The 26,125-nt window shown below is 39.1% G+C and overlaps 1 protein-coding gene across 1 annotated transcript in view; it reads right to left on the bottom strand.

Moving 5' to 3' along the window:
- Nucleotides 1-20,909: 20,909 nt before the first annotated feature.
- LOC145998384 (NFX1-type zinc finger-containing protein 1-like) overlaps nucleotides 20,910-26,125 on the bottom strand; it is a 61,571-nt gene continuing 56,355 nt past the window's right edge. The window contains exon 11 of the mRNA XM_083134791.1: nucleotides 20,910-25,166. Coding sequence (XP_082990917.1) covers nucleotides 24,364-25,166 — 803 coding nt within the window. The 3' untranslated portion in view covers nucleotides 20,910-24,363. The remainder of the gene's footprint in view (nucleotides 25,167-26,125) is intronic.

Raw genomic sequence — 26,125 nt, 5'->3', positions numbered from 1 at the left:
TACATGACTGTTTCTACTATTGAAGACATCCATCCTGGTGAAAATGGCTTCATCTGTCCACAATACGTTTGCCCCAAAGTGAGGGTTTGTGTCCAGCTGATGCAACAACCATTGGCAAAACTCCATATGAGGGCGAAAGTAACGAGGTAACAGTTCTTGTACTTTCTGCAGTTTAAAAGGGTGCATTCCTTCCTCTGACAACACTCGCCAAACATTCACATGAGACGTGTTTCGTGCCCGAGCGAGCACTCGCGTACTGGTGCCAGGATGTTCTGCGACCGCTGTTAACACATCTTCTGCAAACTGATGTGTGCCTACACTTCAGGGTCTTCCAACTTCTTGCCGCGGTGGTAACACTGACCCTGTTTCACGCAGTCGACTGTCCACTACCTGGAAGAAGGTGTGAGACGGTAAATGTCTATGTGGAAAGCATTCTCCATAAAGACACCTTGCCTCACAGCTATTACCACGTGCCTCCTCATACATGAGATGCATGTCTGCTAGCTGCTGGATCGTATATGCAGCCATCTGTGTAATAGGGAGCTGAAACTGCAAAGTATTGTTTTTGTTTAACACTGGAACACTGCACAAATTGGCCGGATCACCGTACGAACACCACAGATCAATTGTTGCGATACTTGACTTGCCCACTCTACCACGTCAACTTCTTTCAATACAACATACTAGTACTCTTCAATGCGTACGACAACCTAGAGCGAACTGCTGATCATATCCCAGCACCTGCAACACGACTGGAACGACTGCCGGAGAGAACCAACCCTTCCAGCTCCTCTCGCGGGAACAGCAGTCATGAAGGTCAAACGTAGACTACGAGAGCCAGACTTGCCTGTGCAGCGCTTCCAAAACTGGTCTCTTTTACGTCACAATGATCACGTGCAAACACTTTTCGTATTGCTCCCCACCCCCTTTGTGTGGTGAAAGTGACATCTTCAGTTGGTGTACAGTGACACGCACTGTCTGTGCATAAGACATTGTAGCATTTGTTGTTTGTTGTGTGTGTGTGGGGGGGGGGGATATTATGTAGTTGTCGCGTGTAAAAATACACGTTGTCGCAATCATCTGATATTGCGTTTTTCTTTCCCTCCTCCTGGTGGAGTAATGTGTCTCTCGTATGCCACATGACATGATTCGTTCATTCCTCGCGTGTAACTGGGGTATGCAACCGTGCTCAACTTTTCGGATTTTGTGTTCGGTGCTCATGTCTTGATGTTTGAGTTTGGGATGTGTTGTTTTGAACGCATTTCTCATTGTCACGGTAATTCTTGCTGCGTTACATACCTTTTCCATGCATTGTTCTTGCTGGAAATCCCCAATTCCTTTGAGGACTCCATTGCGCATGCGTGCAGTGAACTTTTCATAGTGACTTCCGGACTGAGCACATACGATTCCTTTATGATTCCCTTGGAACCGCCTCTCTATATGTCATAGTATTCGTCCCAGTTAGGTGTGACGATCACTTTGTCACCTTTTGCGAGGGTCCTATCTCGGAAACGAAGCCTCAGTCGTAAAAATGGAACTTAGACTTTTTGCTTGTTTTCGTGTGAGGAATCACCTCCCAAGCGTTGTAAACGACCTTTAGAAACACCCTGTATATATATATATATATATATATATATATATATATATATATGTGTGTGTGTGTGTGTGTGTGTGTGTGTGTGTGTGTATAAACATTCGTTTATAAACAGTCCAATTTAGGCTGGCTCAGCTCAGCACAAGAGTGGAGGAATTTGAAAATAATAAGAAAAATATATAGTTCCACTTTGACTAATATTTGTCGTTAACGACTGATTCGACTAATATTAGTCGAAAGACTAATTCGACTAATATTAGTCGAAAGACTAATTCGACTAATATTAGTCGAACGACTAATTCGACTAATATTAGTCAAACGACTAATTCGACTAATATTAGTGGAACGACTAATTAGTCGAAAAAATTAGTCGACTACTTTTTCGACTAATATTAGTCGAACGACTAATTCGACTAATATTAGTCAAACGACTAATTCGACTAATATTAGTCGAAAAAGTAGTCGACTAATTTTTTTCGACTAATTAGTCGATATTTTGTTTCGACTAACGACTAATTAGTCGATGGTGGAAATTAGTCGATGGTGCCCATCACTACTCAAAACCCATTCGCTTTTCTTGAAAGATGTCTGTCAAGTATTTTAGTTTTGATTCCACTTCTGTAGCACCAATGCGTTGAGATTGAATCTTACAGTTTCTTCTATTGGACCCATCGCATGGCAGTAGAGGAAGAAAAAGAAAAATGTCTTGAAGTGAAGCATTGTCTCCAGGTATCCAGCACATTTTGATGCTGCGTCAGTAGAAACTTCTTCACAAAATTTCTCCAAAAAAATTGAGGTTTTCATAGTTCCATAAGATCTGTTGCATACTGGAGGCTCTCAACGTCCACCGACGAGGGCAAACTTGTCACAGTCCAGTATGGCCAGCCTTTTCATTCACATCAATAATATTCCTAAATATTTGCATTCTTTTAGGGGATTCCCAAACAGTCTTTAACAAGTCGTTGGCTAAATTCATTATGACTGATTATTATATGTATAATAGTAAATAATAATTATATACTTAGTATATAGTAATAAGTCATGTGTTCTACTGTCTTCGGTCATAGCCCCCCAAAGTTGATGGTTTAGCGGTCTCAGCCCCCCAAATTGATAGTCTAGAACATTTCAAATGTGTATTTAAAGTTAAATTCATGTGGCACAATTCAGAGTAAACTTTACAAGAGAAGCAAAATAATACATTAGATCCTCTTAAGCAAAATTATTTGGGGGGGCTCTGCCCCCACATCGTTAACATTGGGGGGCTCGAGCCCCCCCCCCCCCAAGCCCCATGGAGTCGGCGCCTATGCACCTGTTACAAATTACACACATGCATAATACATGGATGCTGGGTAAGACGCTTCATGACTTTTCGAAAAAAAAAAGTTTTATTTATAAAGTACAATTTAAAACTTTACTTTCATGGTAATATATATTTATCTCTCGAAAATTAAAGTAAGCATACTCGTGCATTTGTCGTAATTTCCTTGCCGAATTACAGTTGTTACTCCCCATGCCAATCTTCTGTCAATCAATTACGTTTTCCCTGATTTATCTACAAATTTTATTGTGGTGATTCCATGGGGTGGAAATACATGCAATCTTTTAATTTGTTCTGACCCATAAAACGATTTAGAGCACTAGAAAACCTGAACAGTAGACCTTACTCTTTCGCATATTCCTCATGCTTTAAACGACTTCAACACAACGTATCCTACGTAGAGCAATTCCTGAAAACCCCACCAGATGGCATATCGGTTAATTTTAATCGCGAGGTTAGAAGGTCCAGCTCATCGCAGAATGGCGCGAATACCTCTGACCTCTGCCGGTGCCGAGAACAGCCGAACGCTTCCGAACAGGCAGACACCCTACAAGGTCCAACGACCTCTACTTTACCCCACTCTTGAAGGTCTGGATCATAACAGGTCCCTTTTTCAGCACCCATCCCCATGTTTACAGACACGGCAGGGTATTTCTGGAGTCATCAAGATGCTTCAGTGTGTCCAGTGGCGTGCTTAAGGAAGAGTTGGTGAGGGTCATAATCCCTGCTTAGGCTCAATATAATAATAATAATAATAATAATAATAATAATAATAATAAAGGTCAAAGGCAGGAAAAGATGGCAACATGAGGAATTGAGGAATGACTACTAAAAGTTCCCTTTTGAAAATCCAGGGCTCACTACTGCGAATGTCTGCTATTTCCACTTGTTAAGAGGAAAAACACACATTGAACGATATTAAATCTGCTTGTCATTATCAATACAATTGGCGGCAGACCATAAATGTTCTTACCTTTAAACGCGACAATTGAGGTGTTTGCATTTCACTTTCGATCATCGCATGTGATAGAATTATGTGTCGTTTGTAGTATAAGGCCTGTGGTATGAGCTTTTTCATTGAATTGACAATGACCTTGGAGTTTATCGCAGAGAAATATTGTGCACCCCCTCCCCCTCCGTTGAAAGACCCTGACGTTTGGCAAATCTTGCGATGATTACATAAAAATGTCACGCTTCGCCACTGGTAAGCACATCGCGCTACGACGCCAGGCCCGTAGCTCAGCTCCCCTGGCATCATCATCAGCCCCCCTGGCATCGTCGTCAGCCCTCCCTTGCATTGTCGGTAGCACCCGGTCATTAGATAAAACTATTGTATAATTTGTTTGTAGTGACAAGTGAAAATGTAGACAGCGGATATTATGTGGCCATAACTTGATGAAAGGACAAATTCACAGAACGAAGATCAGCTATCACATTCCTTCATCTTGTTTATGAACTGAAGTCTAAGTAGCGGAAAGTATAGGGTGTCTACAAATGATTGAAAGCGGTTTCATGATGTAACTGTACATGTATTATTGAACGCAGTGACGTGCGCAAGGGGGGGTTACCGGGTTTAAACCCCCCTTTAACCATTGAAATATTATGGAAAAGGCTGTAGAAAAAATAAAAATGGCTAATTTATTATAGTCAAAGATCTGCGACAGTAATAATAATAATAACAATAGTCTACTACTACTAATAATAATTTGAATTATTCCCATGCAGCATGGAGAAAAACATAACATTCCAAACACAATCTAAGCGGCCGTAAAGTTCAATTTTGCAATTTTTTTTGCAAAAAGTCGCGCAGCGACTCTCGCGAGAATTGTGAAAATTCCTTGCTTCGTCGCAGTGGGCCGACCTTATTGCAAACGTTCTTCCCGGTACTGATTTCACATCCCCTTGTGAACTCTCAAGTGATACTGAATCTACATCCACATCATTAAATAATGTTGAAGAAGTGCTTTGTGAATCACCTAGAAGTGACAAATGTGTTGGAATATCTATAAACCTACTTTTGAACGAAAACATAGACTCAGTGGAATTTAGCAACACGAATCCTCGCGCTTCATCATCATCCTGGGTGAGTTCCATAAATGTAAATTTCCCCGTGCATATAGCACCGTGCCATGAAGGCACACGTAGTGGTGTGGTGGGCCCCACACATTCTCGATCTCGGCCACTGTGCAGGTGATGCACCATGCTCCTGCAGCCTTTATCCCCCAGGATTGCTCTCAGGTACCCATTGATATTAGGCTGGGTGCGGATACAAGGCTGGATAAATTCCAACCAATTCCGGGAATTGAACCTGGATCTCCCACGAGGTTGTCAGACTAGACCACCGCGGCTCCTTGAATGAGTTTCATATTTTGATTATTTCAATAAATTTAATGTATTTGCTTGTTTTTATGGATTTTCTTCACACTTGAAATGTCTCATCTATCATATACAAATAACCGTTGACTAGACAATTATTTCGTAACAAAGAAACAAAAAAATGTAATTTTGTTCTATTGCTTTCATAAATATATTTATGTAGATCTCTACTACTTAACAATAGTAGTGATATAAGTTGTAACAGCAGCTGCATTAGTAGTATTATTAGTAGTAATTAAACCAATTAATTAATTATAAGTATTATTAATTAATTAATTAAAGTATAATAAAACAATGGTAATGTGAATTTGTAGAAAGTTTTCGAAATAACTCCCCCCCCTTGATGAAATCCTACGTACGCTACTGCACCACTGTACTTTCATTTACGCAAGCAATACGAGCATAGGCGCAACTGCGGACCTAACTTTGAGAGGCGGGGAAGTGAGGCAGAATCGAAGGGGAATCAAAAAGTTTTGAAGCCCATAAAAATATTATCCAGTACTATTTTGATAAATAACTGTTACATCATAAAATTGCTCATTACTTTTGGTCCCAAAGTTCCAGGAGGTTACAAAAGCAGCATTAACTTGTAAATTTTGGGGGGCGAATGCCCCTTTCCCCCCGCCAAGTTACGCCTATGAATACGAGAGTAGAAGTAGGCACGAACAAAAAAAAATGTGATCCACAATGTTAAAGTTAATGTCATCAATCCCCCCTCCCCCATCTTCGTGATTAGCTAAAAGTGGCAGAAAAGCGAATTAAAAAAAATAATACAATTTGTCGTCTCCTTTGGACTTTACAAGCCTTCAAAAAACGGAATTTTATCCTGAATATGTATGGAACCACGGAGCACAGGATCGGGGTTTAAGGGGGGTGTAATTTACGCCACTGACCGTCGCCTTGTAATCAAGAGGTCTCGGATAACTTGCCAATCCTAATCGAACTCTTTGTCCCGGTCTCCCGGATAAACTTTTTTTATCTAACGGAATGACGATTGATTGATTTGGTGTTTGAAGTCCACTTTATGCACAGTAAGGCTAATCGTGACTGGATCTACAGTTTAAAGTGGAATCCGAACCACTATGTGCCTCCACCGGGACCCCTTAAATACAAGCCGACGACGCTACCACTGCGCCATCGGGGAGGCCCGGAATGATGAGATTTGGTATCATTATATATACGTATATATAATCTTTGGATTTGCTTTTGGTATGCATTTACCGAGCGAAGAAATTTAAGAACATTTTAATCTAAATGGTTTGAAATCTGTAAAGAAACTCTCGAAATTTTGTTATTTAAATTTGGCAAGCCTAGTCGTAGGTGGAGGCACATAGTGGTTTGGATCCCACTTTAAATTGTAGGTCCAGTCCCGATTAACCTTTGTTTGTGCAAATCAAATCAAATTGCAAAGTCAACCTCTTAGTGGCAGTTTCAAAATTATTTTCATTTCCATCCGGATGTAGCCTACCCCTGGTGCGACGTTCATTACATTTAATTAAAAACGTGGAGATGTTCAATATCGAGCTGTTAATTTAACTATAGAAGTAGCAATATCGAATCATATCCAATACCATCATTTTTTCTTTACTTTTCACTGAATTTTGACACTATAGTGAATTTACATTGTGCCCATAAAATAATATTTTCATATCATCATTTCATTAGTCGGAATCGCGAACCTTACGTGGTAAGTAAACGAACAATACATATTAACTATTTTTCATGCAAATATCTGAAACACAATCTTTATGTATACTCTGTCCCAGCTAACTGTGGAGCATGCAAACGCAAACAAGTCTTTGCGCAAGTAGTGACGCGAGACGGCTCCACCCATGGGCGTCCGGAAGGGGGGGCATGAAAGTCAACCAAAAATGATGTATTTCACACATATAATTTCATTTTAGCCACAATAATATGTGTTAATTATTGCATGAACATCATAAATTCAAATTTAAGCAATGTTTTTTTTTAGAGAACAACACTTTTTGGAGAAAATGTGCCTTGTTTGGCCCCCCCTGGAAAAAAATACCTTCCTTGCCCCTCCCTGGAAAAAATCCTGCGGACGTCCATGGCTCCACCAATGAATTGCGTGGAGTGGCGGAGAGCGACTGCAGTTACCAGCCTTCCCAGCAGCGTGTACTGCTTCACTCTGCGCAGTCGATTTCCTCCCTTTCTCTGATGCTATGCACGGCCTTGCTTCACAGTTGGCTGGGACACGGAATAGAACTTTGTTTAGAATATGATTTCAGTAATTTTGGATTGTTTAAGCACCCTTATCTGTGGTTTAAGTAAGTCAAAATAATCCACGAATGCAAACTCTATCAGATTAGTTACTTAATTGGAAGCACCAGCATCCTATAAACTCGTAAACAAACAGTACACAATTACTTTTATCTAGCAAGGGGCCTCGGCGAGTGCCCGAGTAAACTCCCTAGAGTAAACTCCTATCACTCCTTGGTGCTGTCTACGGTGACAAACAAATATCTGGAAATATATTTCGGAGGGGTCCGAACCGAGTGTCTCAATAATAATAATAGTTTAAATTAAAATAATTATAGTTATATTAGTAATATTAATGTGTAAATTAATTAATATCGTATTATTGTTACATGAATAGGTAAAATATACTGTTTTAAGAATAGCGATATAACCGCAAGTATTCATTATCTAGCTTACATGTAGTTAATATCGCGAAAATTTATATAAAAACAACTGCTTGCCAAGGAAAGTTATGTCAAATACAGACAGAGAATTGAATATTTATTCAATAACAATGTTAGATCCAGTTGACGAAAAGTAAAGTTTCTGATTAATATTTTATACATAAGCCGATGTATGCCCCCAATCTAATCCTTGCCTTCCAGTAAGTTCGGAGGAAATAAATAACCTTTGATTGTACAAAAAAATGCTAAATAAGTATATTTTCATTATTTAAAATTTGTACTTGATAATTATTTCGGGGACGTCCGGACCCGCCCACCCTAAATACGTCCATGTATGATGACTATATTCTAAAAAAAATATTTCAATTCTCCTCACATTCTGTTTTAAGCGTTGGCGTTCTACACGGACGTTTTCCGTTTGTACTTTGACCTGGAATACGAACTAAGATCTTTGTCTTGCTTGTCTCAGCCCTTGTTATGGTTCTATTCTAGATAACGCTACTAAACAAGTGCACGAGCTGATACGATGTAGTGTTGCCAATTGTGTATAAATTCCAGCATGAACAGAACTTGGGGCCTAGCTCTGGGGAGACAGAATCGAAATTGGGCCTAAATATGGGGGAGGGGCAGAATCGAAAAGTTATTTTTCCATTCCATAAAAATAGGGTCCATGGCTATTTTGCTAAATAACTATGGCATTTTCAAATCATAAAAATTACTCTTCATTGCTTTGTAATGAAATAATACCATTAACTTGCAACTTTTTTTATCTTGAAAATTTTTTGGGCGAGGCGTCAATTTGCTCCCCACGAATTCCACTACTTATGGTGAGATGCAAAGGAACTGGCAATACAAATGTGTTCATATTTCAGGGAGAAAAGTTGGCATAGCGTAATTAAATGTATCACCTTCCAAATTAGTACTTTAAAGCATTGCATATTTTTTCCCCACCCCACCCCTCCACCCCCGAACATACAGACACAATTCCACAAATTGCAAAGTTGTACAGAAATATATTTTAGCAATTTTGTTAGAAGTGATAATTTGGAAAACCCTGAATTTTATTTATCCTTAGATAGGCTATCTGCATATTGATGATATAGTATAATGAGGCGCCAACTTCAAACTTCATGTAAACACTGGGAGGGCGGGGGATCAAGATTGGCAACAATATTTTTTTATGTACAATGGAAAACTTCTTGCGGAATTTGGGGGGCAGAGTGTCTTTTGCCCCCTCCCCCACCCAAATTCGCCGACTATACAGGGTGAACAGAAACTATAGGGACAAACTTCAGGAGGTGATTCCTGACAGGTAAAGGAACAAAAAAGTTCATATGAACATATGTCCGGAAATGGACGGTGAGTCTGCAATATAGTAATTAGTACCGGTACACATTATGGTACATGACATGACTTTCATCCATGTTACAACAGGTGTTCAAAGTGGCCTCAATGGGATGCAATGCAAGTGTCCACACGTCACATCATGGATTGCCTCACTCGTTCGAATGTTCCAACCCAAATAGCGTCACAGGCCACGCGGACACGCTGTTCAAGGGTATGTATATCAGGAACTGACTCAGCATACACAACACTTTTCAGTGGCCCCCACAAGTAAAACTCAAGGGGGTTTAAGTCCGGTGATAGAGCGGGCCATGCCACAGGGCCTTCTCGTCCGATCCATCTTCTGGGGAAGATGTTGTTGAGGTGTTGACGAATGATAATGCGAAAGTGGGCTGGCGCTCCATCATGCATCAGCCACATTACCTGTCGTATTGCCAAAGGCACATTCTGAAGCAAAAGAGGCAAAGTTTTCTGCAGGAAATCCAGATACGTCTGTCCGTTAAGGCATTGTGGAAGAACAAATGGTCCAAGTAGGTGGTCACCAATAATCTCTGCCCAAACATTGATGCTGAACCGTTGCTGATGAGACGATTCAACCATGCCCCGAGGATTGGCTGTAGCCCACAGATGACGATTGTGTAGGTTGACGATGCCATCTCTACCAAAGGTCGCTTCATCGGTGAAGAAGACTGGCGACAGACATCCCAATATGGTGGTGGCTTGTTGCAAAAACCAGCGACAAAACAGTTCCCTTGGAGGAAAATCCGCTGGTGATAATCATAATCACATGTTGCAGGTGATAGGGATAGTTGTCTTACACCATGCTGGCGGGCCAATTGCATGGAGCATGTACTGGGGTTGTTCTCAATCTCGTGTAGCACTTGTTCCTCCAGAACATAACGCGCCGTTCTCCATGTTCGCCTGTATGAAAGGATCCATGCTCACACAAACGCCCATAAATGGCTGCAAAGGTTTTGTGGTTTGGGTGGTGCTGTCTGTCCGGGTACGTGGATCGATAAATCCTAGCGGTCTCTCGACCGTTTCCATCAGTTTGACCGTATGCGAAGACCATCTCGGCTTGTTTCTGGTATGAATAACGGATCATGGTGCTTCCACGTATCTCCAGTCACACAATCTGATGTCGTTCTCCAGTGCCATCTACCTTGGCAAATATGCGTTTCCGGACATATGTTGATTAGAACTTTGTTGTTCCTTTACCTGTCAGGAATCACCTCCTGAAGTTTGTCCCTATAGTTTCTGTTCACCCTGTATACAACTTTTATGTTTACAATTGTTTACCCGTCATCGATTCCAAGAGTTCATTAACTAATTTTCATTTTTTTAGCTATATTTAATTGAAAATTCTAGAATAGTATTATGTAATGACAGAAAATGCAATATTGTAAATTGCTGAAAACTGATAACAAGACTTTTTGTCTAATTTCTACAATAATGCTTATTTAGGCTTTTTAGTGCAAAATTATTACAATGTGCACCCAGACCTTTCTAATTGAATGTCCATTCAACTGTTTGATTACCTTTCGTATTTACAGTGAAGGAAGTAGCATGTGTAAAGGAAATAACAGAGATTCTAGTTTGTTATTTACCCAATACACCTTTCGTACTGAGAAAAATTAAGGAAAACGTATCATTTTCCAATTTTGTATCTGTGAACATAATACTTTACCATGTCTTAATTAATAAACCATCAAACCATACAATTCCATTATGCTATTGTTTGCAAAATTTGTGATTTATGTACTAAAATGATTGTAAAAATCTCTCTCAGAATTTCTCGGATGAAATTAGTTTTGCGTTTAACTCCACTGTATGCGCCATCGGAACTGGACCTACAATTTAAAGTGAGATTCAAACCACTACGTGCTTCCATGGGGAATTGAACCCAGGACCCCTTGATTACAAGGTGACGACGTTACTGCACTATCGGAAAGGCTTAAGACCAGGCACGTAGCCAGGAGGAGGGCTCAGGAGGTTGACCCCCCCCCACCAAACCTACAAATATCTAATTTCAATAATATATAGCGGTAATAGACTGAGAAATTCATCTTCAGGGCTTCTACCCCCGCCAATTTTTCACCTTTTGATGGCAGCTACTGATAAGGGATGAATCCTTCCCCAAAACCATTCTCCTATAAGTTCCTGTAGGCGATAGGTTGGACTGGCTCAAACCATGTCCTTTGAATCATTGCAGCAGCCGACAACCTGGAGGTGAGAACTAAAAGAAATAAATATATATTCTGCCCAGGCATGTATTCAAGGCGGGCTTAGGGGGCTCGAGCCCCCTCCCCCCGAAAGTTCTCTGTTTACACTAGATGAAATGAGATTTTTTGTTTCTTGTGGTGTTAAATAAAATAATGTGACGTTAATTTAAGGAGAGAAGTAATTATCGAGGCAAGACGGAGGATATTCTATAACCCTGTTATTATTAATAGCTCGTATCCAAGGTGGGAATCAGGGGGCTCGAGCCCCCTTCACAAAATTTTCAGTTTACGGTAGATAAAATTAGGTTTCTGGCTTCTTGAATAATGTGGTGATAATTTGAGAGAGATAGTTATCGAGGCACGACGGAGAATGTTCTGTAACCCTGTTATTGGTAATAGCGCGTATCCAAGGTGGGGATCAGGATCAGTTTACACTGATAAAATTAGGTATTTCGCTTCTTGAATAATGTGACGACGATTTAAGGAGATAATTATCGAGACAAGACGTAGAATGTTATATAACCCTATTATTGTTAATAGCACGTATCCAAGGTGGGGATCAGGAGCTCGAGCCCCCCTCTTCAGGAAATTGTTTTGTTTACACTAGATAAAATTACGTAGGTTTTTGGCTTCTTGAATAATGTGATGATAATTTGAGATAAATAATTATGGAGACAAGACGGAGAATGTTCTATAACCCTGTTATTAATAATAGCGCGTATCCAAGGTGGGCATCAGGTGGCTCGAGCTCCCTCCCCCAAGAAATTTTTAAGTTTACACTGATAAAATTAGTTTTTTGTCTTCTTAAATAATGTGACGATAATTTAAGGAGATAAATAATTATCGAGGCAAGACGGAGAATGTTCTATAACCCTGTTATTGTTAATAGCGCTATCCAAGGTGGGGATCGGGCCTCCCCGATATCGCAGTAGTAGGGTCGTCGTCAAGGGGTCCCGGGTTCGATACTCGGTGGAGGCACATAGTGGTTCGGATCCCACTTTAAACTGTAGGTCCAGTCTCGATTAGCCTTACTGTGCATAAAGTTGACTTAAAATACCAAATCAATCAATCAATCAAACCAAGGTGGGGATCAGGTGGCTCGAGCCCCCCCCCTCCCCACCAGGAATTTTTTCAGTTTACATTACATAAAATTAGGTTCTCGTCTTCTTGAATAATGTGAGGATAATTTAAGGAGAGAAATACTTATCAACGCAAGACGGAGAATGTTCTACCGGGTGTCCGAGAAGTCTTTGTATGAAAACAAAAATTAACTGTATCCGCTATATGCAACATAGACATGAAAAAATAGTACCAAAATGTTCGGAAACTATTCAAGTTTTTTTTGTTTCAGATTTCTGTACCGTTGCAGTAGTGTAGCAGTGCCAGTGTCCAGCAAACCGGAAATGTACACAAATCAGAAAAAGGCTGAGTGTGTTCTGTGGTTTCACGAGAGCAGGTCACAAAAAACAGTGCAGAGACAGTTTCAAACATCGTGCGTATCTGGGGTAAAGAGCCCCCTCATGAGGTGAGGAAGTCGACTATGGGCAACCCGAAGGTGAACGTTTGGTGCGCGCTGCTGCATGACAGAATAATCGAACCATTCTTTTTCTGTGAGGACACCGTAACATCTGGAGTGTATCTCGACATGTTGCAATTGTTTGCTGTTCCTCAATTGCTAGAATACCACCCAGATGTTATCTTTCAACAAGACGGTGCACCGCCACATTGGAGTCTGGAGGTTCGTTCCTACCTTGAACAGACATTTCCTGGAAAATGGATTGGTCGAGATGGACCGACGGCGTGGCCTGAACGATCTCCAGACATAACCCCTTTAGATTTTTCTATGGAGTTATGTGAAAGACAATGTCTACAGAACTCCTGCATCCGATCTTGCAACTCTGCAACAACGGATAACCCAAGTCATCACATCAATCCCTCCTTTGATGTTGGCTAATGCATGGCGAAAAGTTGAATTTCGACTAGATGTACTCCGTGCTACCAAGGGTGCTCACGTGGAGATTTATTGATTTCTTTCCTATTGCCAATAAAACTTGAATAGTTTCCGAACATTTTGGTACCATTTTTTCATGTCTATGCTACATATAGCGGATACAGTTAATTTTTGTTTTCATACAAAGACTTCTCGGACACCCGGTATAACCCTGTTGTTGATAACATTGCACGTAAGCTTTTCTTGCGCTTTCGGTGTTGTCGCAGCGAACTTGAGCACTATGTAGACGTAGAGACTTGTCAGCATTTGTAAGCTGCACAACAAAGGTAGCGCAACACGTAGGGCGATTCGTTGTAATTTATAATCTCTGGAAAGGGCTAGAGCGAGAAGGAACGTTCTTGAATAAGAGAAGGAGTCGAACTACTGGCAATATTTATGAATCGTTTTATCTGCGGAACGTTTTAGAATATAATGAGGATATAAATACGCGGCTTCAATTTCCCGGTTGATCTGTATAACAGAATCGGTTGAGTCTTCAGAGGTTAGTGTGACAATTCATACAGTCGATTAGTGATCAGTCAGTGCCCATAGGTTGCTTTATAAGATCTAGTGATTCGAAAATGAAAAGGACTAATTTCCGTAAAATAACGAAGTCTACTACAGAGCATTCCCTGACATTCGCTACGAGACTCGGCAGCAAGCGGCCCGGCATCAGCGCTTGTCTTTCCCGGCGAACGGGTCCGCTACAGTCGCTTATATTAAACCTTGTAAAAAGTTTAGAGTAACAGGGTCAGTTCTGAATAAAAGTGGAAAGAAAATGGGGAAATAAAGTATACAAAGACAATCCGCACACCATCCTTGAGTTAAAAGACAGTATTGTACGAAAAATCGGGAGAATTACAGTAGACGAACTTGCACGTGTAAATGCCAATTTCCTTCGGAGATGCCAGGAATGTGTTCCAGCAGAGGTACATCATTTTCAACACCTTCTGTAGTCAAGGTTAGTACACAATACGAAAACTGTAATTTTATAGCCGACTCTAGCGACTGTCGCTGACCCGTTCACCGGGAAAGACAAGCGCTGATGCCGGGCAGCTTACCGCCGAGTCTCGTAGCGAATGTCAGGGAATGTTCTGTACTAGATCCAGTTCGGGCCCAAAGCTGAAGACATTGACGACAGCGGAACTTCCGGAGCCTCAGCGTAGTGCTAGAAGTAGTTCGGGTCGAGGGCCGAAGAGATCGAAGGGTTCTCTCGCTAACGTGAATATTTCGGCAGTACCGGGTATTGGAGCGGTTTATTAAAAAATAATTGATCTGCACAGATCAACTGAAAATCAAAGTTTTGGGTGATGATTTAGTTATGTCAGGACCAAATTTCGTGTATGCAGTCCGAGAATTTCATGGCATAAAAAAATACTTTTGTTTAAGCCTACTGGGTTCGACACACACTCAACAGACAATTTTGAACACTTGCGAGTGCTTAAGCCTGAATATGAACAATTTGGTGGGTTTCGGCTTTTGTAAGAGCTGAAAACATGGGAGGACAAGACACATCAGTGGTGTTCAGGCTCGAATCAGAGAGAAATATTCGAGAACTGTCTGCGTCCAGTTCCCAGCACAGTTCGAATCTCGCGTTGTGCATCCCCCGTGCAAGTGTAACAGCTTCGTAAAAACACTTCTGGTATATAGATGCTTTGATGCCTGATGAGAAGAAATGGACAAACACACATACTAAAATGGTTCCGGCACACAATGTTAATGCATGGAAACAGAGGAGTTGAGTGGTAGAAAATGTTCCGATTTCACGTTCTGATTAAAATGACAGCCTTAAACAGTGGCGATTTAGGGGATAGTTGCTCCCCATTTTTTTGCCTTCACACTATCACACTATGGCCTCTTAATGCTAAGCCTTGTCTACCAAGAGAAAGTAAACTTTCCTTGCACCCCCTCACCATTTTGGTGCCACAGCTGGCCTTAAACATACAATTATGAGGTTCTATCTATATCCCTTTAAAAAATGGTGTTCAGCCCCCACCCCCTCCCCCGAAAGGAATTCTGGGATACGTGCCTGATTCTGCCAGCCTTCTTGTCAGATTGTATAGCTATATCCAACAACTAGTTGAGTGTTAGAAAAGGCAGCTACATGAGCTCTTTCCACTCTGCCTAGTCACTCCGAGGGATAGAAAAGTATGTAAAAAAATGTCACATCGACTCCAGAAAAACAATAAAATATTCGGATATAAAACTTACACAAACTGTATGATCGAGTGATCTGTCATTGCTGAACTCTATATACCTCGATGCATTGAGGCGAAAATACAATTTGGCATTGGTGCAACAAATTCACACCTGCCTCTCTGCTTGGGGGAAATGTTATTAAATGCTAATATAAAATTTTATTTCTTGAATTTGTAATTAGTATGGTGGTTATTCCAAAGAACAAACGAACTAATAAATTGTTGCCATGAGCTTAATTTACTTCCGGTACACGGAAAACAAGTGTAATGTGTTCACAGCACTTGCAATTTCTTTAAAAAGTTTAATACTTTAGTTTGATTGTTAAAATTAAACTTAAATTTCCTGTGCATATAGCAACGTGCCATGAAGGCACATTTAGGGGATGTTGGAGTAGGGCCCCACACATTCTGGATCTCAGATATCTTAGAGGTGATGTCATCAACACCAACACTCCAGCCACCTTTACCCCCCCTGAGTTGCCCTCAGGCACCCATTGATTTGAGGGTGAGTGAGCCCCAGAGCCGCTTTATGCGGGGACAAGGCCGGAAAAATTCCTACCTTAGATACACACCCTGGGAATTGAACCCGGGTCTCCCGCATGGCAGTCACACACAGTGGCGAAGCGTGACATTTTTACGTAGTCATCCCAAGATTTGCCAAACACCAGGGTCGATCTTTCAACGGAGGGGGAGAGGCACAATATTTCTCTGCGATAAACATCAAGGTCATTGCCAATTCAATGTAAAAGCTCATACCACAGACCTTACAACTACAAAAAACACATAAATCTATCCCATACGACGAGAATTATTAAATATGATGCCAACTGAAATGCAAACACCTCAATTGTAGTGTTTAAAGGTAAGAAGAATCAGCATTTTAGGCCATTTTCTCGTTTTCTTTCATACCGAACGCGACTGGAGCGGATCGACGCTTACTTCACCTTGAAGCTCACCTTGAAGCTGAGGTCCACGCAAACCATGGTTCGCCACCAATTGTTGTTTTGATAATGAAAAGGAGATTTCATGTCGTTCAATGTGTGCTTTTCATCTTAACAAGTGGAATTAGCCGACATTCGAATGGTGTGCCCAGGATTTTCGAAGGGGTTACGTGTACTTTTTAGTAGTTATTCCTCAATTCCTAATTTTGCCATCTTTTCCTTTCTTCCTTCCTTTTTTTTTTAATGAATATTGATGAAAGATTATGACCCTCACCATACCCCACTGGACACTCGGAAAGAATCTTGACGACTCCAGAGAAACCCTGACGTGGCTGTAAACATGGGGACGGGGCATGAAAAAAGGCCAATATTTCTTCACGGCAAATGCCAAGGTTATGCAATGTGTCATGCGATTTATATTATATAATCTGTGTGATAATAATATCTCACGGTGCTGTAAGCGCATGTCTCCACTATGTCAAAAAAAAAAAAATCTGAGATTTCTACTTGAAAAAAAAATGTTAAACCTCTCTCTCTGAAATCTGGGGAGTAAAATTTCCGAATCGAGATTTAAAATTTTTCGGAATCCTGATATTTTTGGCCATCTCTAGTTTGAAGGTAAGATTTTCTAGGCAAAAGGTTCTGTTTGAGTATGTCTGTCACCTCAAAATAAAAAAAATATATTGATCAGTCTTGTCATTCGTAAACAAGCCCGTCTCCATGGTGGAGTGGTTAGCACAGTGTGCTGCGACGTCAGAGGTCCTGGGTTCGAATCCCAGCCTGGGCATGGGCATTTGTGAGTATCCCCATCATCAATTTCAATGTATCACCACTCATTCTCATCTTAGTGATTAGCAAAAAGTGGCACAAAAGCGAAGTAAAATAAACCAATTCACTTAGTAAACACAAAACAACGGGAAGTACTTCGTGTTTTGTAAAGCAAGAACATTTTTTTTTCCGAAATCGATATTTGAAGCACAGAATGCAAGAAAATTAAAAGGATTGATTGATTGATTGATTTAGTTTATTTTACTTCGCGTTTTGTGCCTCTTGGCTAATTTGCGAAGATGGGGATGAGTGATGAAATGATGAAATTGATGAATGGACATACACAAACAACCAAGCCCGACCAGGATTCGAACCCGGGACCCTTGGCGTCGCAGCGCGATGTGCTAACCACTCGGCCACAGGGTCGGGCGAAAATTAAAAGGAGAAATACTATGAAGGAAATACAATGGATCCAGAATTGCTCTTTTTCCAGTTCTTTCCAACACTAACCGTGGGTAAATTTATGCTTTTGCTTACTTATATTTTTTCTATTCACCTTTACTTTCATTGTGTAAATTGTGGAGAGTTGCATGCTTTACAGTGCTGGGAATAGCAGTGGTTTGGAGAAGTTTCATCTTGATGATACAACAGAAACCCTGCTGTGGTTGTAAGGGGGTGGGGTTGGTGTGGGTCATACCCCTCCCCCCCTTTAGGACACAGTATTACTAAAAATAGAACGTCAATAACAGGAAAAGATTGCAAAATGATGAATGAGTACTAAAAAAGTACACGTAACCTCGACCCCCATTCGAAAATAAAAAAAAAAATTTGATTTGACTACTAAGCCAGAGATCCTGCGTTCGAATCTCGGCTTGACCTTGGGTATTCTTTGAGTGTGCCCCTTCATCAATTATATTGTATCATCTTCACGATTTGCCAAAAGTGGCAGAGAAGCGAAGTAAAATAAACCAAATAAAGCAATCAATCAATGATTTGACTTGATTTTTGTTACTTAGCGCCGCTTTCTCCTCATATTTGGTTAATTGCGAAGATGATGCGATAAATGAATGAAGAGACTAACACACAGAACACCCATACCCAGGTTGGGGTTCGAACACGGAACTCCTGGTGTCGTAGCACGCTGCGATAACCACTCCCCCATGGTTGGTTGATTTGGTGTTTTAAGTACACTTTATGCACAGAAACAAAACAGGTAACAAAACACACTTTTTTGTAGTTTCTTCAATAATATTCATTTGGCTTCTTGAGTTCTGAGATACATTTTTCATTTCAAATTATTTCATTATTTACTGCAGAGTACAACACAGGAACAAGAATGCGCGCTCATCACAGGTTCGAATCCCGGCCCGGATTGTTCGAGGTCCCTTCATCAATTTCATCATATCATCACTCATCCTCATTTTCACGATAACCAAATGTGGCAGAAAAGCAAAGTAAAATAAACCAAACCAACAACAATATGAACGTAGGTTCTCTTGCCCAAATAAATACATCAGTTGGAGGCCAAAAGATTAGTATATTTAAATAAAACACTACTAAAACGAGAGTGAGAGAGAGCCTGAGCAAATATTTGTAATTTAATCATTATATATTCCATATTTGAAAATAAATAAATAAAATAAAGAAAGCATAACATTATTGTCTGCACATAACACGTTCCCACGTAATAAAACTACATCCCATAAGGTTCTGTAAATACAGAAACATACGTAAGTACTGCAGAAAATTTTCGCTTGAGTTCTTTAGAGGATTTACAAAGAATCAAGGGAAACCAATCCCCTATCTGTCCTATAGGAGATAGCCTGGGGGACCTGAAACTACGGGCTTTCAATCATTGCAGCGGGAGCAAGGGGACAAGGGAGGTAGAGGCAGAAATCTTCCCATTTCCTTCGGCCGACCATTTCTACCTGGAACTGGTATGGCGGAAGAAGAGCGAGCTAGGCCAGTTTTGCCCGCGGATCACACCGAGGGACGAGAAGTGAGTGAAAATGAAAGTGTTGCATATGAACTGTGGCTTTAACAAGACAATAAATATTGTGATTTGAAAATAATTATAGATGTGAGATTAATTAATCTATCTCTGCTAGACTAGCTACTCCTCATAGATGTGACATTAATTAATCTATCTCTGCTAGACTAGCTACTCCTCAGTGCACGTCACTGTTGTAAACATAGGGGCTAAATAAAGGTATTTTATGACCAGACCTTCAAGGGCGGGGGACAAGCGATTGAATGACCTTGGATTCACACAATTCCTGCGATGACCTGGCCAGCTTGAGACCATTGCACTCAACAAGAAACCTAGCGAGAAGATTGGGTGCAGGGGGTAGAACTGGCCTCTCCTTTCGATGCGCTACACTTAGCGAATCTCTTGCGTATTTCTAGCTGTTTTATGGTGTCAAGTGATTAATTTCTTGCAAATCTATTTTTTCACTTCTTTAAAATATTTTAAATGCAATATTTTTATTTTTTCCTTCGTCATCACTGCATCTCCCGATGCCCGGACACCGCCTCTGGAGATCGGTTAGTGCATAGAACTATTCAGCTCAGCTATTGCCTATTTTTGGGTGAGCAGGAAATAAAAAGGCCTAACAAACTTCCAATTCTGGTAACTAGATTGCTGAATAAAAGCTTTCATCCAGCTAATAGCTTGCTTCATGCTTCCAGTAAGCTGTCTGTGCTATCTGGGTAGTAGGTCAAATCCCATCTCAAACTGTAGGTCAAGTCTCAATTAGCCGATCTGTGCATACAGTGGACTTAACAACAACAACTCAACTCAAATGGGTCCAATAAATCCAATAAAATACTAAAGAATACAATTTTAAGTAAACATCAATAGTTTAATACTTATGTAACCACGAAACTATTGAGAATATCTAGACAACAGCGAAAGCAAACCACACGAAGATTCAGGTTAATGCTCTAGAAGTAATTGCAAGTTAATGTAATTTTTAAGATTTTGGAATATCATAGCTGTTTTTCGAAAGGAGAGGATTTTTTTTAAAAAAAAAAAAAAAAAAAACACTGCCCTGGCATTGACCAAAGGTCCAGGTGAGCCTTAAGTGGAGGGTTACATGAAATTTCTCCAGCTTGGTGGACATGCACGGTGAGTAGTCAACTTTCAGACTGCCAATTTCGAACCCCAACCCCCTTTGGCCCAGTATTCCTAAAAGAACATCAAAGGCAGGAGATGGCAAACTGAGGGCTGGCTTCTAATATAGAGAATACGTGAACACCCTTTCGAAAATCCTGGGCATGCCACTGTATATATTCTCCTAATTATGTAACTAATCACAAGAGTTGGAGTTAGTACAGCACCCTACGGCTGAACTTCACCTAAATAAATGTATTATTATTATTAGCATGCGCGTGCACTCCGGTACAGCAAGGCCAGCAGTGCTGGCACACGGCATAACTGTTATAAAATTACTTCTTTAATTACCCCCTATTATTAGGAGAGAGTGTAACATTAAATATTTTTAAAGTTTTTTATTTAGCATTTAATTGATACATTTTCATTTGATATCTTATATAGTTATAAAAACAGAATTAAAATCAAATATCACATGCAAAACACACACATATACTTAATTACATAATTAAAAACATTAAAACACACCACAAATAATAAAACACTCTCATAATATAACAACATACGATATATTTAGGAATTGGGCTTCAACAAGAATATCTTATTACTCACTCTATAAGCAAAGGTTGATAAGAAAAAAACTCCTTCAAACTACATTCAAAACAAGAAAGGGTTACAAACCAAACAACTTTATACTTTTCATCAAACAATTTTCTTGCAAATAATCCATCTAATTGATGTTTATTAATAACAATAATTGGATATGGATATCTGAAAAGTAAATTGACCTTTCCTTAACAAACAACAGGCAAATTAAACCAATTTATTGCATTTTACCATTCAATATTTAAGTTATTCAGAATGTCCTTAACAATACAATAACTGAACCAGTCACACGAATGGTGTTGTATCGAACAAAATCCAAATGCCACAGATGGTAGTGGCGATTGGTTGCCAAAACTATGGGGCCAAGACAGTTAACTTTTCTTGGTAGACAAGGCTTGGCATTAACAGGATATAGTACGGGGGCAAAATTGTGGCCAATGGCCACAGATATCAGTAAACAATCACACTTGTTGCTTTCTCTTATAAGTTTTCTTCGAACAGGAAATTCCATGGCGCAGAAAACTCTTCCATCTGTTCATAAGATGCATCACTACTATATTCCCAAAACCAAAAATGCTTCTTTTTTCAACTTAATATGTCTGCCATCTCTGTTGGCAAAACTGTTGGTTGCAATGTTGTCCGTGTGACCAATTTAATTGTAAAAAAAAAAATACTAATTTTGAAAATTTAAATAAACAATAGGTTCTTTCTTACATGAACTACAAATAGGAATAATGCTGGTCCAAAAAGTCGTAAAAGGAAAATGTTATTACTACAAAAATGTAACTGTTAATGTGGATATTTTTTTAGAAGTATTCACCTTATGAGCTTATTCTATCAAATGAAACTTCATCACAAAATGGCATTATAGTATATTGGCAGCGTCATTTTCAATGAAGACCAGTAATAATTAAAACTTAATGCACACACACACACAAATGAAAATTGTAGTATCCACAAAATCATAGTGCATAATTGGTCTACAACATTTATTGAAACAAAACAAAACCATCATCCAAATTTTCAGCTAGCTAATCCATTTCAATAAGGCACACGGGAGAGACATGTTGATAAGAGTGAAACATGTTATAAAATCTTCATAATTAACTGTGATATTTTAAAGATGGAAGTATAAATTTACATACAGACACACAGAAAATATATTCTCTCAGAACAAACTACTAATTAATGACCGGTCACCCCTGTCAGTCAAAGCCATCCATATGAATATCCCGCACAAGTGGGCATAATTATTGGTCACCACAAATTCAGGCATTCCAAATGCAAGATTTCAGCAAAGTTCCACATCCCCTGTAATGGTGGATGATGTAGGGGTGAAATGGAAACATCAGGGAGTTATAACATCCCAACCGAAACCTGGTAAGCAGAAAAAAAATTGAGTGATCAGATCAACTCAACTCTCAACCATGTGATGAATGTGAAGAGCCACCTAGTTATTGAAAACTAATTCAATTGTGTACACTAAAGGGATATTTGTTAACATACTAATAAAAATCACACACAAACAAACAAATCAGTGAACAAATCAGTGTTCACCTTATATATATATATATATATATATATATAGACAGGTAATTTTCTTCATGGAATAGAAAATGAAGACACTACACATACATGGAGAGCAAAAATGTACGAAGTAGGGAAATATGCCTGTGATTTGTCCCAACTTGGATTCTGGGTTCTCATGGCTGGATTAATTTTATTCCAAAAAATTATGTTCCTCGAGTGGCTGATTTCAAATACAATATTTCTGCTCATCTTCCCTTCCAAGGGTATAGCTGACTATTATATTCTCTTAGTAGAGGATTGCATATTTTGTTTTTGACGAAAACACAAAATGTAAAATAACATAATGCAATGTTCATTTTTCATGTTTTGAAAGGTGTGATGTGCATATTCCAACCATGTTTTTTTACGAAATTATGTGAAATGAACTGCAATATTCAAAATAAACTTTTAAATATGAAATCTGGAGTTTATTTACCAATGAAACAATTTCTGACGTCTGAATTATCCTGTGAGTTATGCAAATCAGAGAAAATGTAATAATTCTGCTGCAAATATTTGAAAAGCAAAAATGGACCCCTTTACACAGGAGTAAATTTAATACTCTGATAACTAAATAAATGTGCTATTACAAGGGAAATGTTGATTTTATGTAATAAGTGTAGTTTAAATCATATTTAGGGTTTTATTTAACATTTTCAGCACCAAAATGCCATTTTATATACTGTCTTTGATCCCAAAATGTGCAGTTTTTGTACCGAAATCTTCACCTATTAGCTATCAAGTGGAAAGAAACAAACCTCAAGAGAGATGTCAAATTTCAAATTGGTCGCACCAGAGGCATATTCTCAAAGTTGCCGGGTATATTTTTTGTACAATTCACTTTACTATATGGGAAAGCCCTCATTATATATTATGCAAAGTATAAAAACAAGCTTTTAAACTTGAATTTAAGTAAATTATTTAAAAAACTTAAATACTGGTTTATGTACGCCACTGATCACTCTCCATCGCACCTTTCTGACAACCATGTTTCCTCTTCAATTGTACATGAAGAGGGCTAGGGAGCCAAAGAAATTATGTGATAGGATGGTTATTTAAAATCACATGGCCTGTGTAGTCAATTCCACTGCTGGAAACAGCATTGGCAGAGTCAGTGTTGCTACATTAAGGGGAATTCAGGTCCAATTTTCAGTGGAAAGGGACATTTTATAAAAATTATCAAATTTGCCAGAAAATTTGAAGTTGTATGACTCTTGTATTGTTTTAATTGCATGCCTCATGTTTTATTTAAAATTAATTCTAATCCATCTGATAGGGAGTGTATAATAGATAATAATAATTATTGCAGTAAACCAGGTTAACTTTTCGGGATATGCCACTGATTCATGCTTAGAATATATTTCTCTTGAACAAAATGGATCAAGCCAATGTGAATGTTGAATCCAATATGGGTCAATCAGAGTTGCATCCACACAACAGGAGTACAGGCAATGGAATGAAACTTCAGACTCTAGGCAGGCCAATCACAGGCTTCTTTGGAAACTTCTGCAACATACATACATTGCCACATACTATGAATTCTTCCATTGGCATAGCCAGGCATGGGGTTGCCACAAGATTAACTGCATCTGAATCACAGCACAGGTCTCAAACAAATAATAGGTGCAAGCTGTTCTGCTTCCTGGTTTCTAGGCATACAGTTTAATAATAAAGAAATCTATGTTTTCTAGGATGATACCCACCTCTGCCCTGCTTTCTATGCCTACCAACATCCCTACTTCTATCCCCGACAAGTCTCGTATCACTGTCTAAAACACTGTCATAGATTCTATCAGCTACCCCTTTCTCACATTCAATGCATTCACCAATTTTCACATCTCCATTATTGCTAACAAAATAACAATGGAAACGACGGCATTTAAACCAACGACCAGTTCTATCTGTTGTCCCAATTGCATGCACAATCATCTTTCTTTCCATTTCAATTGCATCTGAAGGTATTTCGATCTCCTCTGCTATACTTTGTAGTAAGTTGCTCACTGCAGAATCAACCTCATCTGAATACTTTTCGATGCTGAATATCATATCTTTAATTGTCTCACATTCAAAATTTACTTCTTCCTCATCAAGTGAAAAATCAAATGTATCCTGTATTTGAAACTGTATCTGGAAAAACTCTGCCATTTTGTACAGACGTGATAACTCTACATTGAAATCATCCAGTTCTTGTTGACTAATATACAGCTGACGTTCATTCATATTTTGTACTAACTTGCAACATATCTCTGAAAATTTGTCATGCACGTCATATGATAACTTCAATGTACCAGTTTTTATCAGCTCATAAATTGTTGTGACAATACTGCAATGGACATAGAGAGATTGGATGGTAATACTGTCTAGGCGTTTCTCGGATTCATCACGTTCAAAGTTTCCTCTACTTCTGTCATAACCAAAAACCATTCGAAAAATTTTCTGTGCTGCTTGATCTATGGTTTCATATCCTGTAGATTAAAAGAAAAAGCATATATCAGTAAAAACATGTGGAACATGTTTTTCGAATGTCCACTATATTGAATATACCTGCAAAAGAAATGTGTGTGTGTGTGAGGGGGGTCAGGCCAATGATGTAACTTGAATAGTAAAAATAATAACAGTAATAAAAATATATAAAAAATAGAATTGTTATTATACAATAATAAATATTATAAACTAATAAAGATAAACCAATTTTATTCCACATTATAATTGATTTCTTGCATTAAATGTTAGAATATGGAAATACAAACTAGTTCCTGTATTTCTCGATCTAATGCAATACTTTGGCTATTCTTTTAAAAATACTAACTAAAGAAACTGCACTTTTGTTATCAACAATGATATCAAGAATTAAAATAACAACCTTTCTGATTTTAGTAATACCAATTTCCAGGGAGAAGAGTTGATGGACCTGTTCGATCCCCATACAGATGCCCATTACAAGTAATTTATATCTAAAAATTATAGATGTAACTGTATATGTAGCTTCCCCAAATGGTTACAATAAAGTTGGCACAGTTTGTACTGATGGCATCTATATCTATTGTTAATGGTATAGATGTTGCAGAATATAAAAATAATAAATACTAGTACTATGTGGATTCTATCAAAGTGTTCAAGGATTAATATGGAACAGGGATGTACCTCTGAAATGCAAGAAGTAATATATATCACCTACTATGTGCCATTAATTACATATGACGCAGAGACTTGGACAATGACAGAGAGAGACAAAAGAAAGATGCAGGCGGTGGAGATGAAATTTTTAAGCAGTATATTGTGGAAGACTAGAAGGGTTAGGATAAGGAACGAATTCTGACAGACCAGTGGTGGTGGTGGCAGAATAGATCATGGACAGATGAGATGGTTTGGAGGCATGAAGACGATGGGTGCAGAAAGACAGCCAGTAAGAGCTTACAATGCA

The sequence above is a fragment of the Lepisma saccharinum genome, chromosome 1 (genome assembly GCF_977018435.1).
Source record: "Lepisma saccharinum chromosome 1, izLepSacc3.1, whole genome shotgun sequence".
Lineage (NCBI taxonomy): Eukaryota > Metazoa > Arthropoda > Insecta > Zygentoma > Lepismatidae > Lepisma > Lepisma saccharinum.
The sequence above is the reverse complement of the archived record's forward strand: the minus strand, read 5'-3'. Positions and strand labels throughout refer to the sequence as shown.